We start from the raw sequence: 24,804 nt of genomic DNA on the forward strand, positions 1-24,804 counted from the left end.
ACACCTGAACAGACACCTGCCAGTGATCAGGCGCTGCCCTGAGGCCAAGGTCCAGCCATGGACCTCCCACCTTCCCTCAACTCACAGACCAGAAACAAACAAACCCTGTTACACAGCAGCGCAGCTGTGAAAGACCAACCCCCACCCCATCTGTCCCCCACAACAGCAGTTCCCAGGCTTGGCTACACTTGCTGAGCCCCCACTCCCTGAAATCCTGAGTCAGTTGGTGCAGGGTACAACCCGCATATCTGTATTTTTGAGAGCTTCCCAGATAATTCCAAATTCCAGCTAAGGCCAAGAATCCCTGACCTACAACAAAGGAATTTGTCTACTTCCTATAAATCGAGTAAAGTCATTTTGCACCCAAATCCCTCTGCGGCTTTGAGCCCTCGATCACCCTAAGTCCAGGTGCTGCTAAGATGCTCCCTCCCACCTGTTCTCTTAGTAGAGCTGGAGAGCCCCCGAGCCTGGAGTAGACCCACACATTGCCTAGACTACACCCCAGCCTCCGTTGACTCCTGATGATAGTCCCCATTTTACAATCTCCTGCTTCCACCTCTGTGTGGAAAACACCTGACCAAAACAGGACACATGGGCCCAAACAAGGAGCAAACACCCTGTCCAGCCAGCCGGTGCCCCTCCAATGTGCTACTCCATTGGATAGTGGATACAGCAGCTCAACATTTAAACAAATATAAAATAAAGAACTTGACTAAATTGCAAGCATTCAGCTAGGCATTTAGTTTTATTGCTTCCGTATCCAACCTAGCAGTGCTTTTAGGAAAACGACCCTGAGGCAGGCACACAGCAGCTAGGGAAGACCCTCACCCCTCCCAGGGGACCATAGCCAGCCTCTCCAGCCTGGCTGTTTTTGCAGCTGGTTGGCACACAGCCACAGGTGCTGGGCCGGCTCTCCTCCTCGGCTGTTTGTCTTGTGCATGGAGCCAGTGTAATAAGGTTTTTCTTAAATGTCAAGTCAGTTCTCATTAACAAACAGAGAGGAAAAACCTCAGTGAGCCACTGTGAGGGCGCCTGCCCTGTTGTGTATGAGCTGGGATGGGGGTGGAAACCTGGGGAGGGGGTTAGCACCTACTGTGGCCAGCTGTGTTTTTGCTGTGTCCTTCGGAGGTCAGAAGTGAATGTTGTCATCCTCAAATAATCCAAATGCAGTGCCCATGGCCTTTCCACACCCCCCCCCCCCGCAGGCACACACACACACACACACACACACACACACACACACACACACACACGCACACGAATTAGTGACCTAGATCGGCTGGGAACAAAACAAGCCAGGTGGCTGAGTTTTCTCCAGGATTTCACCCCCTTGGTTTCACCTCCGTCTGGATGGCTTGAAAGAACTTGTTTTTACCTGGGGCTTTTTTGGGCTTCACGCCCCCACCTTGAAACCCAGAAGCTCGGAGCTGGGTCCAGGGTATCATTACTGCCATCACTGCCTGAAATGTTCGCACCTCATAAAAAATGGTGCGTCAGTCAAGTCAGTGAGTTTCGGGTGAGGGGTTGGGAACCATCCCATCTGATTTGGCCCCAGGCGTGCACACTGCCCCCCCCATTCCATCCCCTCTCCCCTCTACCCCCCATCATGAGCCTTCCTGTTTTCTCTCCCACTCTGGTGCACAGCTTTGAAATCTTGCTGAGAAGCAAATCTGTCCCTTCTGCTTGGGAACGTTTATTTGTGGAAGTTCGGCAGGGGAACCGAGGTGGGTGCCAAGACCTGCCACGCTGCTGGGAAACCTGTTTCCCTCCCTGCCCAACCCCAACCATGTTGATAGAGGAAATCTGGCCCCTGGGCTCTCAGTTGTCCCCTCATTTTAAAAAATGCTCCCACTGTGTTGTGATTCAGCTTTCTTTCCTGTCCCCAACCTCTGCTCCACTGTGGTTTTCATTTTTCTGACCTCATTGCACCCATGTCCGTGTGACCATGGGCTGGCTGAACATTGAGTTCCAGAGAAGAAAAGATGCAGTCCTGGGGGTCCTGACTGCTTGCTCTGTCAATGGCCCTCATTGTCCCTGGTTCTGCAACCTCATCCCGGATCATCGAGAAGAAACGGGGTAGACCGCACACTGCCCAGTGAGAGCTGGCCTGTGCTCGGCTCTCTGGGCTCATCTTGGTTAAATGGTTGGCCCTGGTTAAATTTCAACTACATGTTTCAATTTTCGGATGACTATCACGGCAACAAAGTGTCTGGGAAAGCCCCCTCCTCTCTGGGATTTTACAATAAGACCCCACGAGGACCTCACTTCAGGATTTCCTCTTCTGCTTCCTAAACCTTTGCACTGTCAACTTTCTTCTGTTTCCAAGGGCCAAGGATGGGGGAGAAAGGCATGCGTTCCCAGTGCCTGCAGTGCCAGAGAGTAGCAGGACTGGTGGGCAGAAAGGAAACTAAGCCAGAAAATGGGGATTTTTCAAAGTCATGAAGCAACACCAAGTATGGCAGTAGTATTTTTCTGCCTACATCTGCAAAGCTTTGCGTGTATCATGATGGATTTCAATCAGTCAAGAACTAGAAAGGAAAGAGAACAGTCCTTCAGTGGACACTGGATGTACATCGGACTTACGGACTTATCATTTGTCTGCCTCAGTTTCTTTTAGGCTTCGGGCATGCAGTAGAGCAGGGCTTATCTTCTCAGCTGATCGGATGTTTACTTTATAGATTTAAAAAGAATTATTGATAGGTGAAAGCTAAAGTGACGTAGGAGGGGCCTGGGTGCTGAGGCTGCTTTGGGGCTGATGGATCCTGAGGTCCTAGTCCTTCACTAAGTCGACAGAGGTTGAGCAGCCATGGTCTGTGCACCCATGTGTGAGGCACTAGTTCTCTTTGGTGGGAATTGGTTTTAAGAAGAATTTCAGCTTCTGCTAACTTACATTTCTACAGCTTTTAATTTTTTATGGGTTAGGATCACCTCTGAGAAGCTAACACCAGCTCTGGGGAATGTAGGTTCCCACAGATACCCGGGGACAAGGATTCCTAGAGCCACTGAAACCACATCTTGTCAAATTTCTTCCCATAAAGTCAGCATAGCCATAGATCCCTCCTTGACTTTCTTTATGATGTCATCAGTGTCCCCCCAGAGCCTGGGACCTGGAATGAGAGGAGCAGAGTCCAGGGCTGTCCACTGGGGCACACAAGCATCTCTTAGAAGTCAGGAGTCTGGGTCCCGACTTTGGGTTGGCACACAACTTTCTGTCAACCCATCTGTACAACCAAAGCCTGTTCTACACATCTCATGGGATTGTAGTGAAATCTGCAACAGAGGAGAAATGGGGACACTGAGACCCAAGGCTTTGGCTCTCACCAAAGCAAGAACACAACCACTCTGCGCAGGCCCCATGCTCATTCCTTCTTCAGACCCCTGGGCCTGGGGGACGTCTGTCTCACGGCAATGACCTTTCACCACCAGGCTTTTCTTTCATCAACCACAGATACCAGCATGGAAGTCACCACCGAGAGAAAAAGGCCCAGTTTCTGTTGAGCCAAGAGAGTCTTGTAACTTGCCTGTTCACATGGCCCAGAGCCCACCGTCTGGTTCAGACGGCATGGGGAGACAGCACGTCTCGGTGACCTCTCCCTGTAGACAGCTTGGCATGTCCCCCCTGCCCCTCCCAGTGAATGAGTCCGAATTCTTCACTCATGACGCACTTCCCCGCACACAGGGCGCCTCTCCTGGTTGCCCCTCACCACCCAGAAGCTTCCCCTCTTTTCATCTGACACTTACCAGCTGTCAGGGTGCAACAAACAAGAGTCAAGTCCACAGTCTCCCGGTTGCCTGGCAACAACTTCCCTCCCGGATGAATCTGGCCTTCCTGTAGCAGCAGCCCAGAGCCCAGCAGCGCTTCCGTCCTCTGCTCCATCTGCCCTTCACCTCTGGCCTGGGTGCTCTCAAGATAGGACAACCAGCCAGCCCTACCCCAGAGTCTTCCACCGGCTCCCATAGGTCACATCATCCCCATGAAGTCACTGTAACCTGAGGCTACGTAATTACCTTTGGCTTAGAAATTAAATCAGAACCCCCGTTTTCTGGCCTTTGTTTCTGCCCCACAGTCCTGCTGCCCTCTGGCTGTGCTGAACCTGGACTTTACTTCCAAATCGTCTTCTTTGAATCAGAGAAAGTTAAAAAAAACGTCAGCTCACAAGATGCCCCTGTCCTGTGCTGGTAGACGCATTCGTTCATTAACTCGCTAGATCGAAGGCACCAACCGACATTACCAAGTTGTTTTCAGAAGCTGGTTTGCTTTGTTCTAAGAAGGTATAAAATATTGTCTAACATAAAGGAAAGACATATTTTTGGCCCCCTAACAACTCAAACAGGTCTCTTGTGCCCAAATCTTTTTGCCACTTGTGAAGATCTTGTCACACAGAATCAAGGCTCTGAGAGCAACCACCACTCAGTGAGACGGAGCCTTCCTCAGATCTGTTTGTACAACCTTCCATGAGAGGTGCAGTAGAAACTTGACCTTGGGTTGGTGCGCTGAACCCTGTTAGGAGAACTTGTTAATGTAGGAAGCTGAGTGTGTGTGTCTGTGTGTGTCTCTGTGTGTTTGTGTGTCTGTGTTTGTGTCTGTGTATCTGTGCATGTCTGTGTGTGTGTCTGTGTGTCTGTGCATGGCTGTGTGGCTGAGTGTGTCTGTATGTATGTATCCGAGTATGTGTGTCTGTGTGTAATGATAGCTACCATTGTCGTCTGTAGCCTTTTCTCCAGAAATATCTCCCCATTTTCATTCAAATAAACTGGCAGCTCTTCTGGTTCTTTTGACAGGAACAATTCCATGAATTTGAATCGAGAGTCGGGGAGGGGACTAAAGGAGACCAGAGTGCTGGGAAAGCTGGCTTTTAATTTATGACATTGGTCAGGTAAGGGTGACCAGTTGTAGATAGGAGGTCCCTGGGAGCCGGGCACTGCTCGGAGGTGTGATTGGTATCTCAAAGGAAATGTGTTACAACACCCCCGATTTACCGGCTCCACTGGGAAGAACTAGGAGGGGAAACACAGCGAGTGTCGGGCACATAGCAAAAGCTTAGTCAATGTTTGATTCTTGGACATTATGAAAGCGTTAGCAAGATCAAAAAGAGCATGCTGACTGACACAGGCATGGATCTCAAGTGGTGTCCCTGTCCCCTCTCCCCTAGACTCCTGCCTTGCTCTTATCTGTCTCTCTGGTCTCCCTCTCTTGCTGGCTTTCTTCACATTCCTGTCTCCACCTGGAATTCCTGGCACTCCCCTTCTGTCCACGGTCACTGCCCTCACCCTCCAGTCGTGCTGACCGCTGGCGCCTCAAACCCTGACAGACTCTGTCTCTTTTCTACTAGATTCTATTTCTCATTCATTAATACAACCCAGCCATGGAGTACCAAAGATATAAAACAAAATAAAACCTATCTCTGTACTTAAGGAGTTTATAATCTAGAGGAAGACAGACACATAACAATAATAGCAGACAAATATAAAAATAATGGATGTGCTGACAATTAATGGGAAGATAAGAGTGGCCAGCAGAATCCAAAGCCATGGGGAAGGGAGATAGGTGAGGTGAGGTGAGGTGCTTCCAGGTGAGCTGAATCTTGCCAGTGAGGGTGGACTGAGGATGGCAAGGGGTGGAGTGACTATTGTGTCCCTCTTAATCCCTGAAGTGATCGGCATAGCACTTAAGGCCATAGCTTTGCAGAAGCTTATGAATTTGTTCCAAGACTTGAAGTGGAAAAATTTTTTATTCTAAAATACAAAAAGCCTGTAATCCTAGCAGAACTGAGATCAGGAGGATCTCAGTTCGAGGCCAGCTGGGCAAATAGTTTGTGAGACCCTATCTTGAAAAACCCAATCACAAAAAAGAGCTGGTGGAAGAGCTCAAGGTGAAGGCCCTGAGTTCAAACCTCAGTACTGCAAAAATAATTAAAATTAGTAAATATTCATGTTATTCAATTTTATTGCTTGATTTAGTGTTCATAAAACGTGAAACTCAAAATCCCAGTTTACAGTTCAGTTTTCCAATTTTGCATACATTCCTGAGGGTTCATAATGGTTACTGAAACTCATTCCAGATCATTCGGTAAATGAGTTACTCAAAGCTAACTAATTTCAAAGACAAAATTAAGAGCCTTTGCAACGTGTATGACATGCAGATGTGTAGACAGATACAGAGGTGACTAGTAGGTGCTTTCTAGTGTGTTGACTCAGATGTGAGATGGAGTTTCAAGATCTGAGTGTGTGGTAGCCTCGAACTCAGGATATCCCTTCAGGCAAAGGAGAATGGAGAGATACCAATGTCCACATAGGCAAAACTCAGCCATGGACAACCTCTAGTCAACAATCAAGTGAGGAAGAGAGACAACAAACTCAGAAATTCCTCTGGAGGGAAATGACTAAAGTGTTAGGCACTTGTTACTGATTTACTTGGTGTCCAATCTTTTGGGAGACGTGAATGTGACAATTCCTTAGTTTCTGTGCCTCTGATCTCCTGGACCCTCTTTTGATGCCTTCCTATCCTCTAGGATAGCTTATTTGAACTCTGGTCATTGATTCCCTCTTCCTCTTGTCACAGTTTTTCAGGTGCCCATCCAAGCTTTCATATGCCCCACACCCTTCCCCAGCACCAGTTCCTAGACCCCCAGACTGGAGATTTGGACAATGGGATGGTATTAGGGTTTGAATATGTTGCTTGGTCCCCAACTGGTGCCACTATTTTGGGAGATTTCTGGAAACTCTAGTTGGAGGAAGTAGGTCACTGGGGGTGTCTTTGAAGGATATACCTGGTCCCCAGCCCCCTTCCCATTCAGTGCTTCCTGACCACTATGAGGTGAGGAACTCCCTCTACATGCTCCTGCCATCATGGTGGTATACCTCTCCATGGACCCCAAATCAAAGGCGCCAAGGACTGTAGACTGAAATCCGTCAAATGGTGACCTGAAATAAATATTTTAGGTTGTTGTGTCAGGTATTTTGTCACTAATGCAGGTGGGAATGGAGAAGCATCAGTGATAACTCTGGGCGGAGTGTGGTGTCATACCAACAGAAGATGGACGGGGAAGACAGTGCCATTGATGTAGGGTGTGGTGGACCCAGGCAAATGTCCAGTACATGGTTGGATCTGTAAGGCTGAGGCAATAGGGAGAGGTCTGGGTGGGAAGTGTAGATCGAGAAGTCATCAAAAAAGGCCACAGATTATCCAGGAAGAGTGTGCAGTGTGAGAGGAGCAAGGAGCACAGGACCTCAGAGGACCTTGACTCTTAGGAAGACGGAGGCAGAGGAGCTCACGGAAAGGAAGAGAAAGAGCAAAGCCACTAAGAGCACATCAGGTGGCCAGGGGGATTGCACATGAGAAAAGCAGAGGTCTGGAAAGACCAAAGATACCCAATGGGCTTGAAAAGCAGGAGGAAACTGGGGCTCTGGTGAAACGTCTTAGTAGGCTGTTGAAGGGGGAAGATGGAGAAGTGTTGCTGAGAAAGTCACTGAGTACACTTCCAAGATGTGCGACTGAAGGGTGGAGGAGGAAGTTGGCAGCTTCAGAGCGAAGAGAGATTAGAGCCAGGTTATCTGTCCTATGTGGGAGTCCTGAGATGTATACAACGCAGTAATTGGATGGGAAGGATGAAGGTACATCAGTGGCATTCTCGAAGAGTTCTCCATGAAGGGAGGACTTTGCTGTGTCTCTAGCACCTGGCTCATAGCAGGCACTCAAACCATTCTTGACAAATGTGGGACTCCATCATTAGAAACTGCAACTGACTGCAACAGAATGCTGAAAACCAGTGGGGTTTGTTTCCCTCCCAAGCAGAGTCCTGTAGAAGGCCACCCAAGAGCCCAGGCTTCTCTTTATTTCCCACCTCACCCCGGACAAGTGCTTGCCCTGTGACAACCTCAAGTCCTCTCCCTGAGCACACCAGTGTTCCAGGCAGGGGAAGGCTCTCCGGTAAAATATCATTTCCAGAAGCCCCACCCCCTGATGTCTTATTGGTCAGAATCATGTCACATGACCACCTGTTTGCAAGGGATTCTGGGAAATGTAGGGTTTTTGTTTGTTTGTTTGTTTGTTTGTTTTTTAAGGCAGGCACTATAACTTTAGGTGGGCAGGCCTCAATCTCCCACCAGTGGCAGAGCCTAGTTACTCGGTGCTAGGCAATATTTATAAGGTGTGGTTTTTATTCTTGAGGTCTTTCTTATGCCCCATTTCACTGATTGTTTTTAGAACTCTTAGGTAACAGGTTGATGAAAGTGCAGGGGAAGTGCTTGCTATGGTTTAAACGTGTTCCCCAAAATTCCTATGGTGAAAGTTCCGTCCTCAGGATGATGGCATTAGGAGGTGGGACTTTGTGAGGTGATTAGGTCATGGTTTGCATTAGCGCCATTATGACAGACTCCAGAGCTAGCTTGCCTCTTCTATCATGTGAAGACAAAAAACCATGTTCCTTCTGGGAACGGAAAACGGGCCTCACCTAACATCAAACCTACCACAGCCTTGATCGTGGACTGGCCAGCCTCTAGAATGGTGAAGAATAAATTTCTGTTGCTCATAGGCCACCCAGTTGATGGTATCTTGTCACACAGCTGGCATAGACTAGGGTAGTAACCCTAATCTCTTGTGCTTGAAGTGAACTTTAGTCTTTAGAGAAGGTAAGAAAAGCATTTGGGCTGATATTCTCCAAACCCCAACACACAAGCTGATGTGGTTTACTATACACTGTGGTCAAAATGTGTCACCACCAACCAGGGAAAGATATCATGAAGCTCAAAGCTTGGTACTTCTGGAAGGATCCACATGAAATTTCTAGTGGTGATTACCCTTGGGTGAAGAAGTGGGGACAATTTCAGGGGGAGCTTTACCCTGGATTTCATGTAAGTGGCTGTTTCTTTTGTTAGCTTAAGAGAAGAAAAAGAGGGGCAGGAGGACATAGCTAGTGGAAAGTGGTTGCCTAGAATGTGTGAGGCCCTGGGTTTGGTCCCAGGCTGACATGTTCTGTCTCTGATTCAGAGCTACCTGAACAATAACTCAATTATACAGTTGAGTGATTGAACTATTAATGATAATCAGTAATTAATAATTGTGAAATAATTATGAATTTCTAGGAAGTCATAACTACTCTTTCATTATATCCATTTTAAGAGGACACCAGTATTAGAGAATTTGACCTCAAGACAAAAAAGTAAAATTTACTTACAATCTTTTTAAAAAGCAACTTGTATACCAGTCTCCCTTCACTGGTCATTGCTGAGTCTATCATGGTCTCTAAACAAACTTTACTCAACTTCCCAGCACGAGAGGAATTTCCTAAGCTGCTGCAGAAGTGCAATGGATAAGAATTTTAAGTGGTACAAAAATGAAAAATGTCAAATGCTTGTCGTTCATGAGCACAGCATGCCAGACAAACAGCTGACTATAACCAACCTGCTGGATCATCCACCAAACTTTGGGTGCTCCTGTGAGCCTCGCACACAGATCCAGTGCCTGTCTGTCTACATGGGGCGTCGAGCCCAGCAGGACTGTAGACAGAAGAGTAATCACCACCGATGAGGGCAAGCAGGGAAGTAAACAGGCACTCGGAGAGCATGACAAGATAAGGGCAGGCGAAGAGTGGAAGAAGAAGGAGCCTCTGTCCCCACCTGGGCGACCGTCTCTCGCACAGGTAGTTGGGTCAGGAATGAGGCCTGAAAGAGCAGATTGGCAAAGAACAAGCAACGGAGTAGAGTCAGGAAGCTGATGTGTGCGGGCAGACAGAATCCAGTGTGCAGGAGGAGAGGCAGGCAAGAAACCACGCGTGTCCAGCCAGCTCTGGTACTGACCTTCTCTCCTGGAGACAGTGGGAAGATTCCAGCTGGGGAAGTTGCGTGATTACACTGGCTTGCGTGGTAACTCAGGCCACGGTGTGGAGGATGGGAAGGAAGGGAACTCGGCCAAGAGGACCAGCAAGGAGGCGATTCTGCTCAGTGTTCTCAGAGAGAAGTGAAAAGGCAGTCCTGGGGGGAGAAAAACAGAGAGGGAAAGTATTTACTTATATCCATTTATTTGATAATTACCTTTGCGCGAGAAGCTTATTGTTAAAACATTTTATTCTAGACGTGAAGTGAGCGAGGTAATGCACCTCACAAGCCCATCAGCTGCCTCCACTGCTGCCAGCATTTGGCTCGCTTCTCATCTTCACTCTTCTTTCCCTTTTCCTCCCTAAAGTTTTGTAGAGCAAATAACAAAACTTACAGATAACTTACTGCTCCACACTTACTCACGCGCTTCCTAAGTATCTCCGAAACCAAGATACTGAGATCACGTCCAGCAAAACTGACAATTCCCCCACCTCATCCAACGGCTGGTCCATGTGCCCGTCTCCCCACCCTTACACCATTCTGTCCAGTCAGGATAAAAGCCCACATGGCATTTCCTGACATGTCCCTGCATCCCTTGCCTGTTCACCTCTACGAACCTCAGGCAGGTCAGTAGGAGGGAGGCGAGATAGGGCCTGGGGATAACTTCCCACCCATCCACACACATTTTATTTCCCAGTACTGGGGATCAAACCCAGGGCCTCTCACTTGCTAGGCAAGCGCTCTACCTCTGAGCCACACTCCCAGCCCTCAGTCATTAGCCCTTGGCAAGTTTTTACCTGGTTGCTTCCTCCCATCCTACACACTCTACTCAGCCCCACGCTCCTAAAGGAAAGGCAGAATTAAACTGCTTTGCCCAGCAAACGCTGAAACAGTATTCAAGGAATTTAAGAAAGTCCAATGTCTGGACCCGTGCTCAGAGTGAAGGAGGAAGGACTGGAAAGTTCTTCCCCTGTGTCTGTCATGCATAACAAAGCCTCTGTTTTACAGTTGGACGATAAGCCTGAAACGCTAATGTCCCCTGAGTGTACCTAAATTTATTCCATGCTCTCAGGGTCACAGAGAATGCCAGGGCCCCTGCTCCTGCCTCAGGGAGAAAGGGCACCAGGATGCAGAGGTAGACACAGGAGCCCAGGTGGCCAAGGCCTCACCCACCTGCTTCTCAGCTTTGCTGCAAGCTCATCTGGTGCAGCGTCACTGCGGAGAACCACTCTGTCTAATGAAAGGCTGAGACTTGCGGCTTGTGGGCCACAAATACTTGACAGGATCACAAGTCAAGCTTGTGCCCTGGACTCCCTCCAGGTCTACTCGAGGGGCACACTTGGGAAAACCACTGTCTTAAAACGTAGAACTCAGTGCTAAAAGACTCTTAGAGGATTTCAGCAATTCGGTCAGCTTTGAAACTCCGAAGGAAAAAAAAGTCAATCAGGACTTGAACTTGATTTTGTATGAGACTCCAGGCCTTGCAGGCAGCAAACCTGAGGGCTGCCGTGCTCCCTGTCAAGATGGAAAATGCACAAGGGCCTCACAGGAACTCTGCTCTCAACTGGAGAACTGGCAAGGAAATATCCCTCCGCTCAGCCAGCGGCTTCAAAAGAAGGGTGATGTAAGTGGCGGGACCTGCCATGAGGGAGAGGTGAACAGAGGAAAAGACTCAAGCTGCCCAAAGGACACACGGGAGGAGTCGGGAAGGAAACGGGCCGTGTGCAGAGAGCCCGAGGTGAACAGACAGACACCCTCCCGGCAGCCTCCTTCACACTCCACCAGCTGCCTTGTTTTCCTTCCTCCAGGAGTCTTGCTTGGTGTCACTAAACCAGCAAGCAGAATCACTATGGTGTATTTAACGTCACCACGAAACTATTTCTGATTGACTAACTCAGCAGGCAACTTGGAATAAGAGCCTTTGATTTTTCTCCATTAGATGAAAAGAATTTTGTTTCTGAAAGCAATCTTGCAGAAAAAGTCCTTCAATCAGAAAGAACGGAGAGAATGGTCTTCAAGCATCCAGGAGACCAGATAGCGCCTGTGTGCATGTGTGTGTGTGCGTGCGTGTGTGTGTCTGTGTGTGTGCATGTCTCTGTGTGTGTGCGCATGTGTCTCTGTGCATGTGTGTGTGTGCATGTGTGTGTGCACGTGTGTCTCTGTGTGCATGTGTGTGCATGTGTGTGTCTGTGTCTGTGTGTGCATGTGTGCATGCATGTGTCTCTGTGTGTGTGCATGTGTGTGTGTCTGTGTGTGTCTGTGTGTGTCTGTGTGTATGTGTGTGTCTGTGTGTCTGTGTGTGCATGTGTGTGTCTGTATGTGTGTCTGTGTGTGTGTGTCTGTGTGTGTGTGTGTGTCTGTGTGTGTGTGTGTCTGTGTGTCTGTGTGTGCATGTGTGTGTCTGTATGTGTGTCTGTGTGTGCATGTGTGTGTCTGTATGTGTGTCTGTGTGTGTGTGTCTGTGTGTGTGTGTGTGTGTGTCTGTGTGTGTCTGTGTGTCTGTGTCTGTGATTGCAGATCTGAGGATTGAACTTACACCTTGCACTTGCTAGGCAGGCGCTCTACCTCTTAGCCACACCCACAGCCCTTTTTGCTTCAGTTATTTTTTAGATAGGGTCTCAGACTTTTTGTCCCCAGCCAACCTCAGATGTCAAGCCTCCCACCTGTGCTGGGATCACAGGCATTCGCCACCACACCTGGCCCGTGTATTTTTTAAAATATTGTTTTCTATCAATTACAGCTTCCTACCATCCTAGACAGCAGTTCTCAAGGTATCAATCTGAGATCCTGGGGAAGAGCATTATCTGATATGTTGCCTAGGATTCAAGAGGTAAGTGGCCTGTTCTATTGGTCGTAATTTCACTCACAATACTTACCACACTATTACAAGTAAATTAATTGCACCTCACACTTGTTCAAGGAGAAATGCGTTTTCTCTTTCCAACTAGCAATTTCAAAACACCTGTTCATATCCTGAGTTATGTATACTCCTAGGTAGGATGCAAAAAGAACCATCCTTCTGATTCTCCCAGAAGGAATAAATTCTCTAGAATAAACAACGTGCCTAGTACAGCACAAATCATCAGAGGACTTGCAACCCAATTAAGTCGTCTGTTACTTTTTTATGTTCTTAAAATCCACATGAGTAAACGCCACCAATAACAACAGCACCCCTTATACAGTGCTTCCAGGTGCTATTCTAAGTGCTTTCCTGCATCCTTCCCCAATAACATATAAAATATAAAATATGTTTGCACTCCAATTATCATCACATAAGTCGATTCTTCCAACTCGGTTGTTGGTTGGTGATGAAGAAATATTGGTGGTGGAGACTGACACCCTTGTGGGAGAGATTTCGTGAGCTAGGAAGGTCTCTTCCACTGTAATGAATGCTAAGGAAAGAGAGACAAAAGGCGAAATGTGATTTTTCCCCACATGTTCCCCCCCTCAATGTCCCAGCTGATGGAGGCTCAGCCAACATGGAAGACTGCATGGTTAGAGGCTGTTTTTATAAGACTAAGGTCAACCTGAGCGGACGTGCAGGGAGCGTTAGAGAGCCCTGTTGTACTGACAGCCGCCTGCCATGGTGGGAGTCTCTACCCTCTATTCTTCGTGCCAGGAGAACTGAGTCGAAGTTGATAGAGAGTGCAAAAAGTTCCCAAAGCACATGTGCGCTCCTCATTCTCGTGGGCACGCCAGGGATTCCTTGCCTGTCTAGGTAGCAGTCTCAGCATTCGTGAGCTCAGTGGAAGCAGAAGGCCATTTGTATTGACTGATATTAGACCATGTGACCCTTGCCCCGCCCTTCATCTCTGAGTGCTTTGATTAAATAAATGAGCAGCATGATAACGAGACTGTCCTAAGACTCAGTGCTGCTGGGGCAGTTGGAGATTCTGACTGTATTGCTGAGGCTCAGACTGGGATTGCAGGCGTGACTCAGTAAGCACATCTCTCGGGCACTCATCAGTTTCAGAGGCGATGCTGGCCTGCCTCAGAGAGTGGGAGGCAGGTAAGCAGCACTCACCTGACTGAATCCTAAGGGCTTCTAAATTTCCAAGTGCCTTTGAACATGAATAATAAGGGGGGGCTGGGGGTGAGGGTGGGGACGAAAGCAGCCCTGTTTTCATTTTGCATTTTCCCTGACAGCAAAGCTTAGGGGCCTTATGGGAACCAAGACACTTGGAGACTCTGATCCTGTTCTTCAGAGAACGAGGTCACCTGTGCCATGACAGCCATGTAGAGAGGAGAAGGCCACCAGGCTCCTCTTAGGTGGCACAGAATTTGAAAGGCATTCCTCCAAGAATGGAGGTTTCATCTATTCTAGATTTGCTTGAATCTTAAAACACAAAGAGAGAGAGAGATCACATTTCAGGCAAATGGAAGTGTTCACATTTGATCAAATTAAGCTTCAAATATACAAAAAACAAATTCTACACTATCTGGCCAAAGAGATTTTTGGTGACCTGGTCTTTCAAGAACAGAAATGCCCCGCCACCAGCCACCATTCTACCTCCCAGTTTGATAAGACAATACAATCCAGGAACTGGCTTATGGGAAATCTCTCTACATTTGCCCCAGGACTCGATCCCAAGAAACTCAAAGAAGTAGGAGGGGTGACATTAAAATACCTTGGAGTTCACTAGGGTTTCTCCTAGCTCCTGAGTAGATGGAATAAGTTTTGTTTTCCTGATTAAGGCCTGCTGACAATAGTGGAATTTTCTTTCAAGTGTGGAATCGGACATATATGTAGAAGTTTTGACTCTAGCTGCTTTAAAATAATCCGAAAACTTTTCCTTCCCTAGTTTATCCATCGGTCAAGTGTTCAAGATCTGCTGTGGGTGACCAGACCTATCCTGCAGAAGAATGGTCCCGAGACCTTCACGCAGCTGTCGGGCATCCTGTCTGACCTCCTGTGCGGCTACCCAGAGGGAGGGGGTTCTAGGGTGTTCTCCTTCAACTGGTACGAAGACAATAACTATAAGGCCTTCCTGGGGATTGACTCCACAAGGAAAGATCCTATCTACACTTATGACAAAAGAACAAGTAAGTTTTCTGAGTCTTTGGGGCAAATCAGCCGCTGATTAAGAGGATGGGTTACACTTACTGGTGAAATCAGTCCTGGGGTTGAGGCCCCATGGGACTTGACAAGTGGCCTCTGGCAGAGAGACTTCTTCCAGAAAGTCCACTTTCCCTTGTAGAAGAGAGTGGTGCTTCTAGGACATTCTGGATGTGTAGGGTCACTTGAAAGGGAATAGAGAGCATTTCCCTCTGGTGTAACTGAACTGGCATTCAGTCCTAGAGACAGAGAAAAGTGACAAATAATTGGAAGCTACAAGCAAAGCTCAGGTTATGAGGGTCCTAGTAAGTCATCAAGTCTGAGGCACCTGTTTCACAGACGGCACGATGAAAATCTGTGTGACTGGCACTGAATTACGTTCAAATGGCCAGTTCCTGGCAAGCCACCTGCCTTGCCTTGTCTTGTATCCTGGCTCTGGTGAGATAAAGCAAGATAGAGTGAGGAAGAAATACAAATGGGTGACCCTCTGGTTAAAAAATTGCAAAGAGACACATCAAAAGGAATTGGCTCTAAGACACACAGCAAAAAAGAGACCGTTACCAGAAGTGAAATTCTTTTTTTATTTTATTTTCGCTCTAGCATACATTAATAACACAAGGGGATTTCACTGTGGTCGTTCTGTACGTGCCTGCAGTGTGCTTTGGACAAGTTCCCCTCATCATCTCTCCATGTCTTCTGCTCTCCTCTCCCCTCCCCTCCCCTCCTCTCCCGCTCTCCCCTCCCCTCCCCTCCCCTCCTCTCCTCTCCTCTCCCCACTGAAGTGAAATTATTGAGGCTAGAGCTGAGATTGCAAAGGGAATTTTACTTGGGCTTTCATTTCCTTTCATCTGAGAATGGCCTCTGTTTCCTGCGATAATCACAAACAAGCCTCCAACTCCTTCTAGAGCAGGATAAACCACAAGGGAGGCCCCGGGCAGTGTCCCTCTGATGAAGCCATTGCAACAGGTTCTGTGGTTCACGCCTATAATCCTAGCTACTTAGGAGGCTGAGATTAGGAAGATCCCAACTCTAAGCCAGACCTGGCACACAGTTTGTAAGACCCCATATCCAAAATAACCAAAGCAAAATGGACCGGAGGTGTGGCTCAAGCGATAGAGAAGCTGCTGTGCAAGTGTGAAGTCTTGAGTTCAAACCCCAGTCCCACCAAATTAACAACAACCACAAAAAGGGCTCTGTAGCATTTTGTTACTAACTGGTTATTGGTGAGGTCCAGTCTGCAATGCATGACGTCATTGTCAAATCCTCCAGCGTGGAACTGAATGTGAATGAGACCTGTGGCTCAATGCACGAAGGACTATGTTCAGTTATGAGCAACAGGGAGTTTCTAAAACTACCCCTTCTCTCCCACAGCACCCTTCTGCAATGCATTGATCCAGAGCCTGGAGTCAAACCCTCTAACCAAAATAGCATGGATGGCAGCAAAGCCTTTGCTGATGGGAAAAATCCTCTTCACTCCTGACTCCCCTGCCGTGCAAAGGGTCCTGAAGAATGTAGGTTCCCAGCCAATCTTGTCCCTTGTACCATAGACCTCCCAGGCCAGTGTGTATGCGTGCATGTGTGCCGTAATCTGCTCCCCCAGCAGGCACCGAGCCCCCTGGTTGTGTTTCGCTGAGTGGATTCTTGGGATCCTCTCCATCCATAGCCATCCTACAATAGCTTCTGCAGTGGCTCTGCCTCGGCCTTCCTCCCTAAAATGAGGTTTCCTTCCCGCTGCCGGAATTCCATCCCTAATGGAAGGGTTCAGAGTTCTCTGAATCCTGGCTTCCTGGAACAGACAAAGAGAGGAAGGAAGAGCATTTGGCTGCGAGGAGTCCAAATACAGTGTTTAGTAGTCCTGAGACAATGCTGTGATCAGTAGTTCTTGCACCTCTGAGACACTAGCAAATTAGATGCCGTCAGTCTGGAAGCTGGCAACACTGGTGTTCAGGGAAACACCAGTAGACCAGGAAAATAAAAACCCCATGAAAAGCCTTCCCCAAACACTAAGGGTTTATGACGGGCAGGAACGATAAAACCAAAGGTTCGTGCTCAATTTTTTACCTCCCTTCTTGTCTGTCTCTGTCTCTCCGTCTGTCTGTCTGATTTTAGGCCAATTCAACTTTTGAAGAGCTGGCACGCCTCAGAAAGCTGATTGGAGTCTGGGGAGAAGTGGGCCCCCAGATCTGGTCCTTCTTTGACAAGAGCACACAGATAACCATGATCAGGGTAAGCACAGCTTGCGTCAGAGGACGGGGGATGGGGTAGAGGGGAAGGGCTGGAAAAGTTCCATTTATTTCCTTTTCCCAGGAAGGAGTTCATCACTACCAGGATTGGATTGAACTATAGCAAACAGGGCTCAAAGGCGCTCATTCTGAAAGTTGTCACCAAGGGAAGTCACTGGCTCTGAGTGGGGAATATGTGTCTTGAATTCTAGGGAAAATCTAAAAGCTGCCACAAGACCATGACTTTGTCAGGTTTATGAATTCACTTGCAGGCCTCCGATTCCAAGGGCCAGGATGGTCACCTGGCTCTGCCTGGTCTCATTTGCAGCTTTGCAAAGCCAAGAAACTAGAATTCTGTGCAGCAGGGAAAATTAAAAGAGAAAAAACAACAAAGATCCATTCAAAATAACACTTCCTCTGTATCATTCTACATGCCCCACCTCTCTCCATCACCCCCTATTTGCCTTCCCTCTATGCTAGAGGGGTGATGCAGGGGTGTTTGGGGAAAATGGGACAGAGAGAGGTACACCTTGTAATGGAGGGAAAGGAAAACCCACTAGATTTTTCAGGAGCCTTAGTATCTCTCCTTACTCATTAAAAATTGGAAATGCCCTCAGAACAACCAGAGCCTTTGTGGAAGTTCTCATTTCTGTGACTGTGTTTCTTCCCAAGGATACCCTGGAGCACCCAACAGTAAAAGACTTCATGAATAGACAGCTTGGCGAAGAAGGCGTTTCTGCTGAAGCCATTCGAAACTTCCTCTCCAAGGGTCCCCGAGAGAGCCAGGGTGACGACATGATCAACTTTGACTGGAGGGACATGTTCAACCTCACAGACCGCTCCCTACGCCTGGCTAGTCAATACCTTGAGGTAAGGGCAACAAGCAACCTGGGGGCCACCGTGAACCCCCTGTAGATAGTCCCATGGGTGGGACCAGAGATCCATTAGCCAGTCAAAGTGGTCTTGGGTTTAGACTTTCATTTTCCCCACTGGAAAAAACAAGAATTCCCATGGACCCCCAACGGGTCCTGTCGTCTACAGCTTTTGTCCACAGCTGAGCAGTTTCCTTGTCGTATCTCCTTCCTCATAAGTGTTCCCTCGCCCCCGTCTTGCAGCACGTCCATCCTCCACCCCTCCCATCAGCCATTGCTTCAATGACCATCTACCTATTTCCCCATGTCCACCAACCTCAAGTCCCAGGTCCATGGCTTCCTGGACAATCCTTCCCGAGAGCCGAGGGCACATCAGGCTCAACATGTCCTCCCCCATCCAGCCTATCCTCCTGCATTACCTGTCCTGATTAATGTCATCAGTGTTTGTCCAGATTCTCACGCTGGGGATTTTAGGGTCACCCTTACTTTTCTTTCTTCTTCATTCCTTGAGTGATACTTGGCGCCGGCATTTTTAGCTTCCTTTAATCCCCCTACAACTCCATGAAGTATGTGCTGTTATTTCTGCCGGGACATGCATGCAGACGCCAAGGCTTAACAACGTTGAATAAGATCCCACAGCTGTTAGGAGCAGCAGGCAGGATCCAAGTCTGGGTGTGCCCAAATTCAGAGCCAGCCCGGCTGACCTCTCGGTTCCCCTGTCACATCCGGTCACCCAGCTCTGCCTTCTCCATCTCCTGTACATGTCTCATCTCTGCCTCTTGCTTTCTGGGCTCTCTAAGGCCTTGCCATCTTGGCACCAGGCTGTTCTAGCAGCTTCTTCCCTGGATTCCAGGGTCTGGTTCTGTTGGCTCAGGCATTGCTCCACACTGACACCAGTTACACTCCACACACACATCTGCTTGCCTCACCCTCACAGTTAAAATCTTCATGACTCCATCCCCAAAGCACTTAGCCAGCACCCCTCCCTGGTGGTGCCTCAGCTGCTGACAGCCCTCCATGGTCATCCTGACACCAGAAATTCCACAAAAAGAGAGAGCGGTTTTTCTACAGAGTAAACAGTACTCCCCAAGAGTTCCCCTATTGGTCAGGCTCTGATTGGGAGGCCTGGGTCACACGGCCACTATGGGACTACTGTGAAGTGGGGGGCAATGTTTTCCCGAAAGAAGAAACGGAGTCTACTAAAGCCTGCAGTGATCCCCCCACCCCCGCCTCTTCTTTTTCAGTTTTAGGGAATCAAGCCCAGGGCCTTACGCATGTTAGGCCAGTGCTCTACCACTGGTGCTCTACCACCCACAGTCCTACCTACTCGCTCAGACTCGGCCCTCAAATAGACCCTTCTGTGTTCACAGAGGCTTGGTCATTTTCTCCTCTGAGCAACCCGGCCCCTCCCCTCATATCTGCCCGACCTCTGTCCCAGTTCAATTACAGTGAGCTGCCCATGTGTCCACTTCTGGCAGAGTGGCCAGATGGAGCTTACTCAGTGCCAGCTAGTCTTAGTCATTTCCAAATTCTTGACCTTACACCCTCTGGGAATGTGCCCCTCTAGGGGCTGACCTCACCCACGGACTGGCTGGGCCTAAGCAGGTAGAGGAAGCTCTGAGCAATAGGACAGGAAGTTAAGCTGAGGACCTCAGGAGCAAGCTCCCCGACCTTGAACTTGTGGGCAGAACAACAACCAGCTAATGAGAAAGAGCCCAGCTTCATGGTCACCCTCTTCAGGTCCCTGGAAGTGAGAGAACCCGCTCCCTAGGTGGCTTTTCAGAAGGTGTCAGGCCTGGTGGCCATAGTTCTGGAGTTCAGGTCATTCCTAAGCAGCTAGCAACTCAGCTGAAGCAACAAGGACCTGGAGTGTGATTTACAGGACACATCCCTGAGCATCAACCCAGATCACCTGATGGAATTTCCAGGGAGAAGCCTGGTCATCTGCATATTTGCAAACCTATTAGATTTGGGGGGCCTTGATACAACTGCACACAACAGCATAGCAGACATTGCCCTCCTATCCTGGTGCCTCTATCTGCTAAGCCTGCATCCCTGACTAGGCCCCACCATCCACCCTTGTCCTGGGGCCAGGGAGAGGAGAAGGGGGAGAGCTACCCCTTTAGTTTTGCAGAGTGGAGTTCAGTAGTTCTCACATTGTTTCATGAAGCACTGTAAAGAATACTTGTTTTTTGTTTAGTTTGACATTCCAATCATGATTTAAAGGTCTTGTTTTCTTGAGGGATTTTTTTCAGGTTGTTTGTGCTCAATGTAGCATCCTACAGGTGCTTAATACACATCCACCACTCACATAGCTAAGAATTCAGGCTCTGCATTGAGTCTTGTGTGTGTTCAAATCTCTATTCTTTGTGCCTCAGTTTCCACATCTGAAAGATGAGGACATGAATAGAATTTACCTAATAGGCTTGTTAATGAGAATTCAGTGAGCAATTCATTCATGCTCATATGGTAAGCTCTTAATAAATATTAAAAGAATGAAAACAAACCTGGTCTACACCAGCCTCATGCTCCCTAGGGATCATGAACGTGCTAATCGATCGATCGATCTCACCTCAGCCACCAGGACATCCCAAGCAGTGAGGGAGACCACATGGTGTGGCCAAAGGTCAGTGCCTCCCCCAGGGATTTCTGAGAGGTGTGTTGATGGCAGCTGAAGCCCAGCATGTAGAATTGTGCCCTTTCTGATCTTCCTGCTCTTGGGGGGCAGGGGAAGAAAGCAAGGGGCCCAGGAACTGGAAGAAGAGGCTGTGGGGAGCATGAAGTCTCTTCCACTACCCGGGAATGTTCACTCTTGCTCTTATGTTTTGGGGTGTCTGGAGGAGACCTGACCATCCTCCCACGCCACCCTGAGGATCGAAGACGGCTCAGTAGCACACAGGCACTGAAAGCTCTTCCCCAACCACTCCAAAAGTCTCTCCAGGACAGGGAAGGAAGGACACTGTGGAGCTGATTGCACAGTCTGGGACTCTTTTGATCACAGGACTTTGCTGGAGAGACTTAGCCCTTCTTCCTCGGCCCGCTCATTGCTGCATCCCCGCCTATCCTGAAAACATTTAAAAAATCATTTAAAGAAAATTAGCAAATGAACTCCTTAGAATGAGAGTCTGTCACCCCAATCCATGTAACATCGAGCAGTGATAGACGCTCTGAGAACTAAGAGCATATCCGAGCCTTTGCTCATGACAGGAAGTAAGGGAGAGCAGTCCAGTGGGTTTCTTTTCACTCACTAAAAGGGCCAGAGTCTTGGTGGGGCCACTCTGTGCCAACGTCGGGCAGCTGCCTGTGGGACCTTACCACCTGTCCTGGGGACAATGGGCCAGCATCTCTGTTTCTGTCACCCTGTCCCTTGCAGAGTCACTTTCTCATTCTCAGTCTTAATTTTCTGGTAAAGTTCCTAGTAACAATTACAAGGACCTCCTAAAGCTGTCGTTGAGGACAAAATGAGAGGAGGACACAGAGCACGGGCGACTCCCCCACCACTTATCATACAGGCATGCCAGGGTGGTGAGGGTGGTGAAGGCTGTGGGTCCCTTACCTGCCTTTGCAGTGGACTGGGATGAAAGGACAGCTGGGCTTGTGGTGGTGACAGGCACACATGGCTCCTCTGGCCCACGGACCAATGAGGAATGCACTGCTTCTCAGCTTGAAGAACTTCGTGTGAGCGTGAACCAGGACCTGCAGGGTTACTCTCCGTGTTATCTGTAGTGAGCTGGCTCAGCTGAGGCCACAGGAGGACAGTGCTGGGCCCACACTGGACTTCTGTGCACCATGGCTGGGTGGCTCTGGGTTTTTTCTTATCCTCAGACCTCCCCCCACCACTAAGGAAGAGGTTTCTAAACTGTTTCATGCCATATCTAGGTTCTGTCTTTCCCTAATCCCCTGTCCTTCACTGAAAAAAAGTGAAAGTAGACCTCTTGACTAGAAGGTGGGCAGGGGTCTAGGGAAAGGGATGATGGCAACATTTGGGGAGCCCCATGCCTCTCACATGTGGAACGATCGTTTCCATATGCCTTCCATCCCCCCTTCTTCAACCCAAGCAGACTGAGAGCAAATGAGGCCTGGCGTAGGTAAATCTGAAACTCCCACCTGTGTACTTTTAAACTCATAACTTTGTGAGTTTCTATCCACGTATATCTTGCTTCTGGAAAAAAAGCAGAATTCGAAAATTAATAAATTATTCCTCAGGTTACCCTTTAGTTAAGACAAACACAGATGCCCCTCCCCTTTGATTTCTCGGTTTAGCAAAAGGTTAAGCCTGGCGCAGATAAAATACTATTTAGAGTTCACTGTGGATTTTAATCAGGTCTTAAATTTCACATCAGGAAGCTGAAGTCAGCCAGATTTTAATAGGAAAATACCTCCGATCAAGGTATAAAAATAGTTCTTTAACCAGTAACTACTTTTCTCTACATCGTGAAAAAAAACATGCATTCATTAACTGCTTTTCCTGACTGTTCACACAGTTAATATGTGTACATAACTCTTCATTATCTACATGTTGATTATCTTGGTGAATTATCAGTAGTCGGGTTTTTGGACTGGTTTTCTTCTGCACCTTACATGTTTCTGGCCACCTCCCAACCAGAATGTTCTCGGGGAGTGTATTTTTCACGCTAGAATAAGAAAAAAATAGGATTAGTAAGATAAAGGTGGCAAGCAGTCAAGGCGCTATAGGCAGACGTACAGGTGTTCGCTAGCTACCCTTGGCTGCTGACACGAGTTGGGCAGGTAGGGAGGAATCGAGCGACAGGCAGACAGAGAGCAGAAGAGCAATATTGTCTCAAGTGCCACGAACTCCAGCAAGCAACTCACAGACACGGATGCCTCGTCAATCTCTTGGGAACTTAGAACTGGACTGAGGATGGACTCGAGGCTGGGGGTCAGCTGGGGTCATGGCATGGCCCCTGCTGTGAGTTAGGACCAGGGAGGGGAGATTTACCTGTCGTCTCCTGCCACCCTCTTACCTGCCCGCTAGGCATAATTGCTGTCACTCTATAGAATTAAAACCTTCTAAAAGCAGGTCGGTGGGAGGTCCAGAGTTCTAACCCACACCTGTCTCACTCTGATGAGAACATTTTCCCCTGCATACACATTAATAGGAGCCGAGTAAGTATTATTTAGATAAATTACAAAATGAGTCCAATGAGGGTAGCAATTATTTTGTAATATCCCGTGTAATAGGCATTCCTGCATTCAGGTCTTTCGTGCTTGAAAATAACTAGATTAGAGTGGGAACCCAAAAAGCTTTGCGCTCATTCCTTCGCTCAGACATTTGCATGTATTGAACCGCGCTCATCTGATAAGGACGGTGAACTCTGAGACCCCAGTGGCTCACACTTCCCAGGAAGCATTCGGTGGTGCCATCATACAGTGCCTCAGCAGTGCTGTCACAGAGAACTCCTAGAACAGTAATTCAACCTGAGGGAGTACAACCTAGACTCATAACTTCACAACTCCTCTGAGACTGTCAGTCCTTCCTCCAAATTACTCCTGAAATGCCTCCCTCCTTCCCTCTCCATCATGGCCTTTGTTTGCAGAGGCCTGTCTGTCTCTTCTGCCGGTCACGGGGCCTCCAGGCTCTTGCCACTTTTGTTCAGCCCCCACCCTGTAAGATCTTTCTAAACCCCAAGCTCACCAGGACCCGACAGCTCCTCAGGGAGTCCTCACAGCTGTAAAAGTCAAGTCCTTCCCTGTCCTTCTCACTCTTCCACATCCTGTGGGACCGCCCCAGGCTTCCCATCTTCCACAGCTGTGCCTTTCCCTCCTTCCTTCCTTCCACTGCCTGGTCAGCACCCACGTCCACGTTCAGGACGCAGAGCCTGCGTTTCCATGCACCACATTCTCCACACAGGAACCTCAGATCCTACGTGTCCATGAATTCCTCCACCTGCGTTAGCCCCTCCAGGGCCAAAACTCTGGGCTGTTTTTCTTTTTGAATTCCCAACTTAACCGGAGCAGAGTTGTAGAGGCATAAACACCCATAAATGCCAAACTTAAATTGAAAATAACATTTGTGTTGGGCCTTAAAGATTAAATTTGTGTGCTAAGCAAGTCAGAAAGACAATTTCGGCCAGAAGGAACCTGCAGGACAAGTTCAAGTGGGGCACAGGTGTGGCAGGAGCCTCGGGCAGGAGAGAAGCAGTCTGTCTGGAGTCAGCCAGCATGGCTTGTAAAAGTTTCCTCCTGTGGGTGACAGCACACCCCGTTAGCACCTGTAGATAGGCTCTGTCACTGGGGGCAAGGCCTGATAAAGAGGATGATAACCAGGGTGACAGAACTGAGCATTTGTGACCATGCGGTCAGATGGGTCATTGCCCATCCCTGGGACTTGTGAAATATCCTGAATATGTTGTCACCTACCTCCCTCACTGCTTCTGCTCAGATCCCACATTCCCAGCAGCAAGATCCTTCTAAAACCCAAACTCACTATGACATGTGGCCTCAGGGATTCCTCATTGCTTCCCAGTCTAGTCCCTTAGGGATTCTTGCACTTCCTGTAGGACTGCCCCAGGCCCCTCACTTTGAACAGAGTCGTTCTGCTCAACTCCCAGAGTGGCTGGAATGACAGATCTGAAATTGGGTTTCAGTGTCCCCCAGGTCATCAGCCAGGCTGTGGTGTCTTCCGTGGGACACTAGTCAGCAAGCGTGACCTGGTAGCTTTGCCTTTTTTCTGAGTCTTTATGCCTTTTCGCTTGTTTCATTATTGAATCTATTTTAGAAAAGAGACTTTTTTTAATCACTGTGCATTTCCTGTTCCCTTATTTTCCAGCCGTGGAATGTTTCTTCCTATCTCTGGGTGACTGTTTCGGATGTCTGT

The 24,804-nt window shown here is 48.4% G+C and overlaps 1 protein-coding gene across 3 annotated transcripts in view; it reads left to right on the plus strand.

The window, feature by feature from the left end:
• Positions 1-24,804, plus strand: part of Abca4 (ATP binding cassette subfamily A member 4) — a 125,470-nt gene that overhangs the window by 25,262 nt on the left and 75,404 nt on the right. The window contains exons 7-11 of one of the 3 annotated variants that reach the window (XM_020163928.2): positions 12,557-12,646; positions 14,619-14,859; positions 16,244-16,383; positions 16,982-17,098; positions 17,767-17,964. In XM_020163928.2, coding sequence (XP_020019517.1) covers positions 12,557-12,646; positions 14,619-14,859; positions 16,244-16,383; positions 16,982-17,098; positions 17,767-17,964 — 786 coding nt within the window. Of the gene's footprint in view, positions 1-12,556; positions 12,647-14,618; positions 14,860-16,243; positions 16,384-16,688; positions 17,099-17,766; positions 17,965-24,804 lie in introns of those variants that run through there. The other 2 variants (XM_074050951.1, XM_074050952.1) reach the window with 2 other exon arrangements.

This window comes from Castor canadensis, chromosome 12 (genome assembly GCF_047511655.1).
Source record: "Castor canadensis chromosome 12, mCasCan1.hap1v2, whole genome shotgun sequence".
Lineage (NCBI taxonomy): Eukaryota > Metazoa > Chordata > Mammalia > Rodentia > Castoridae > Castor > Castor canadensis.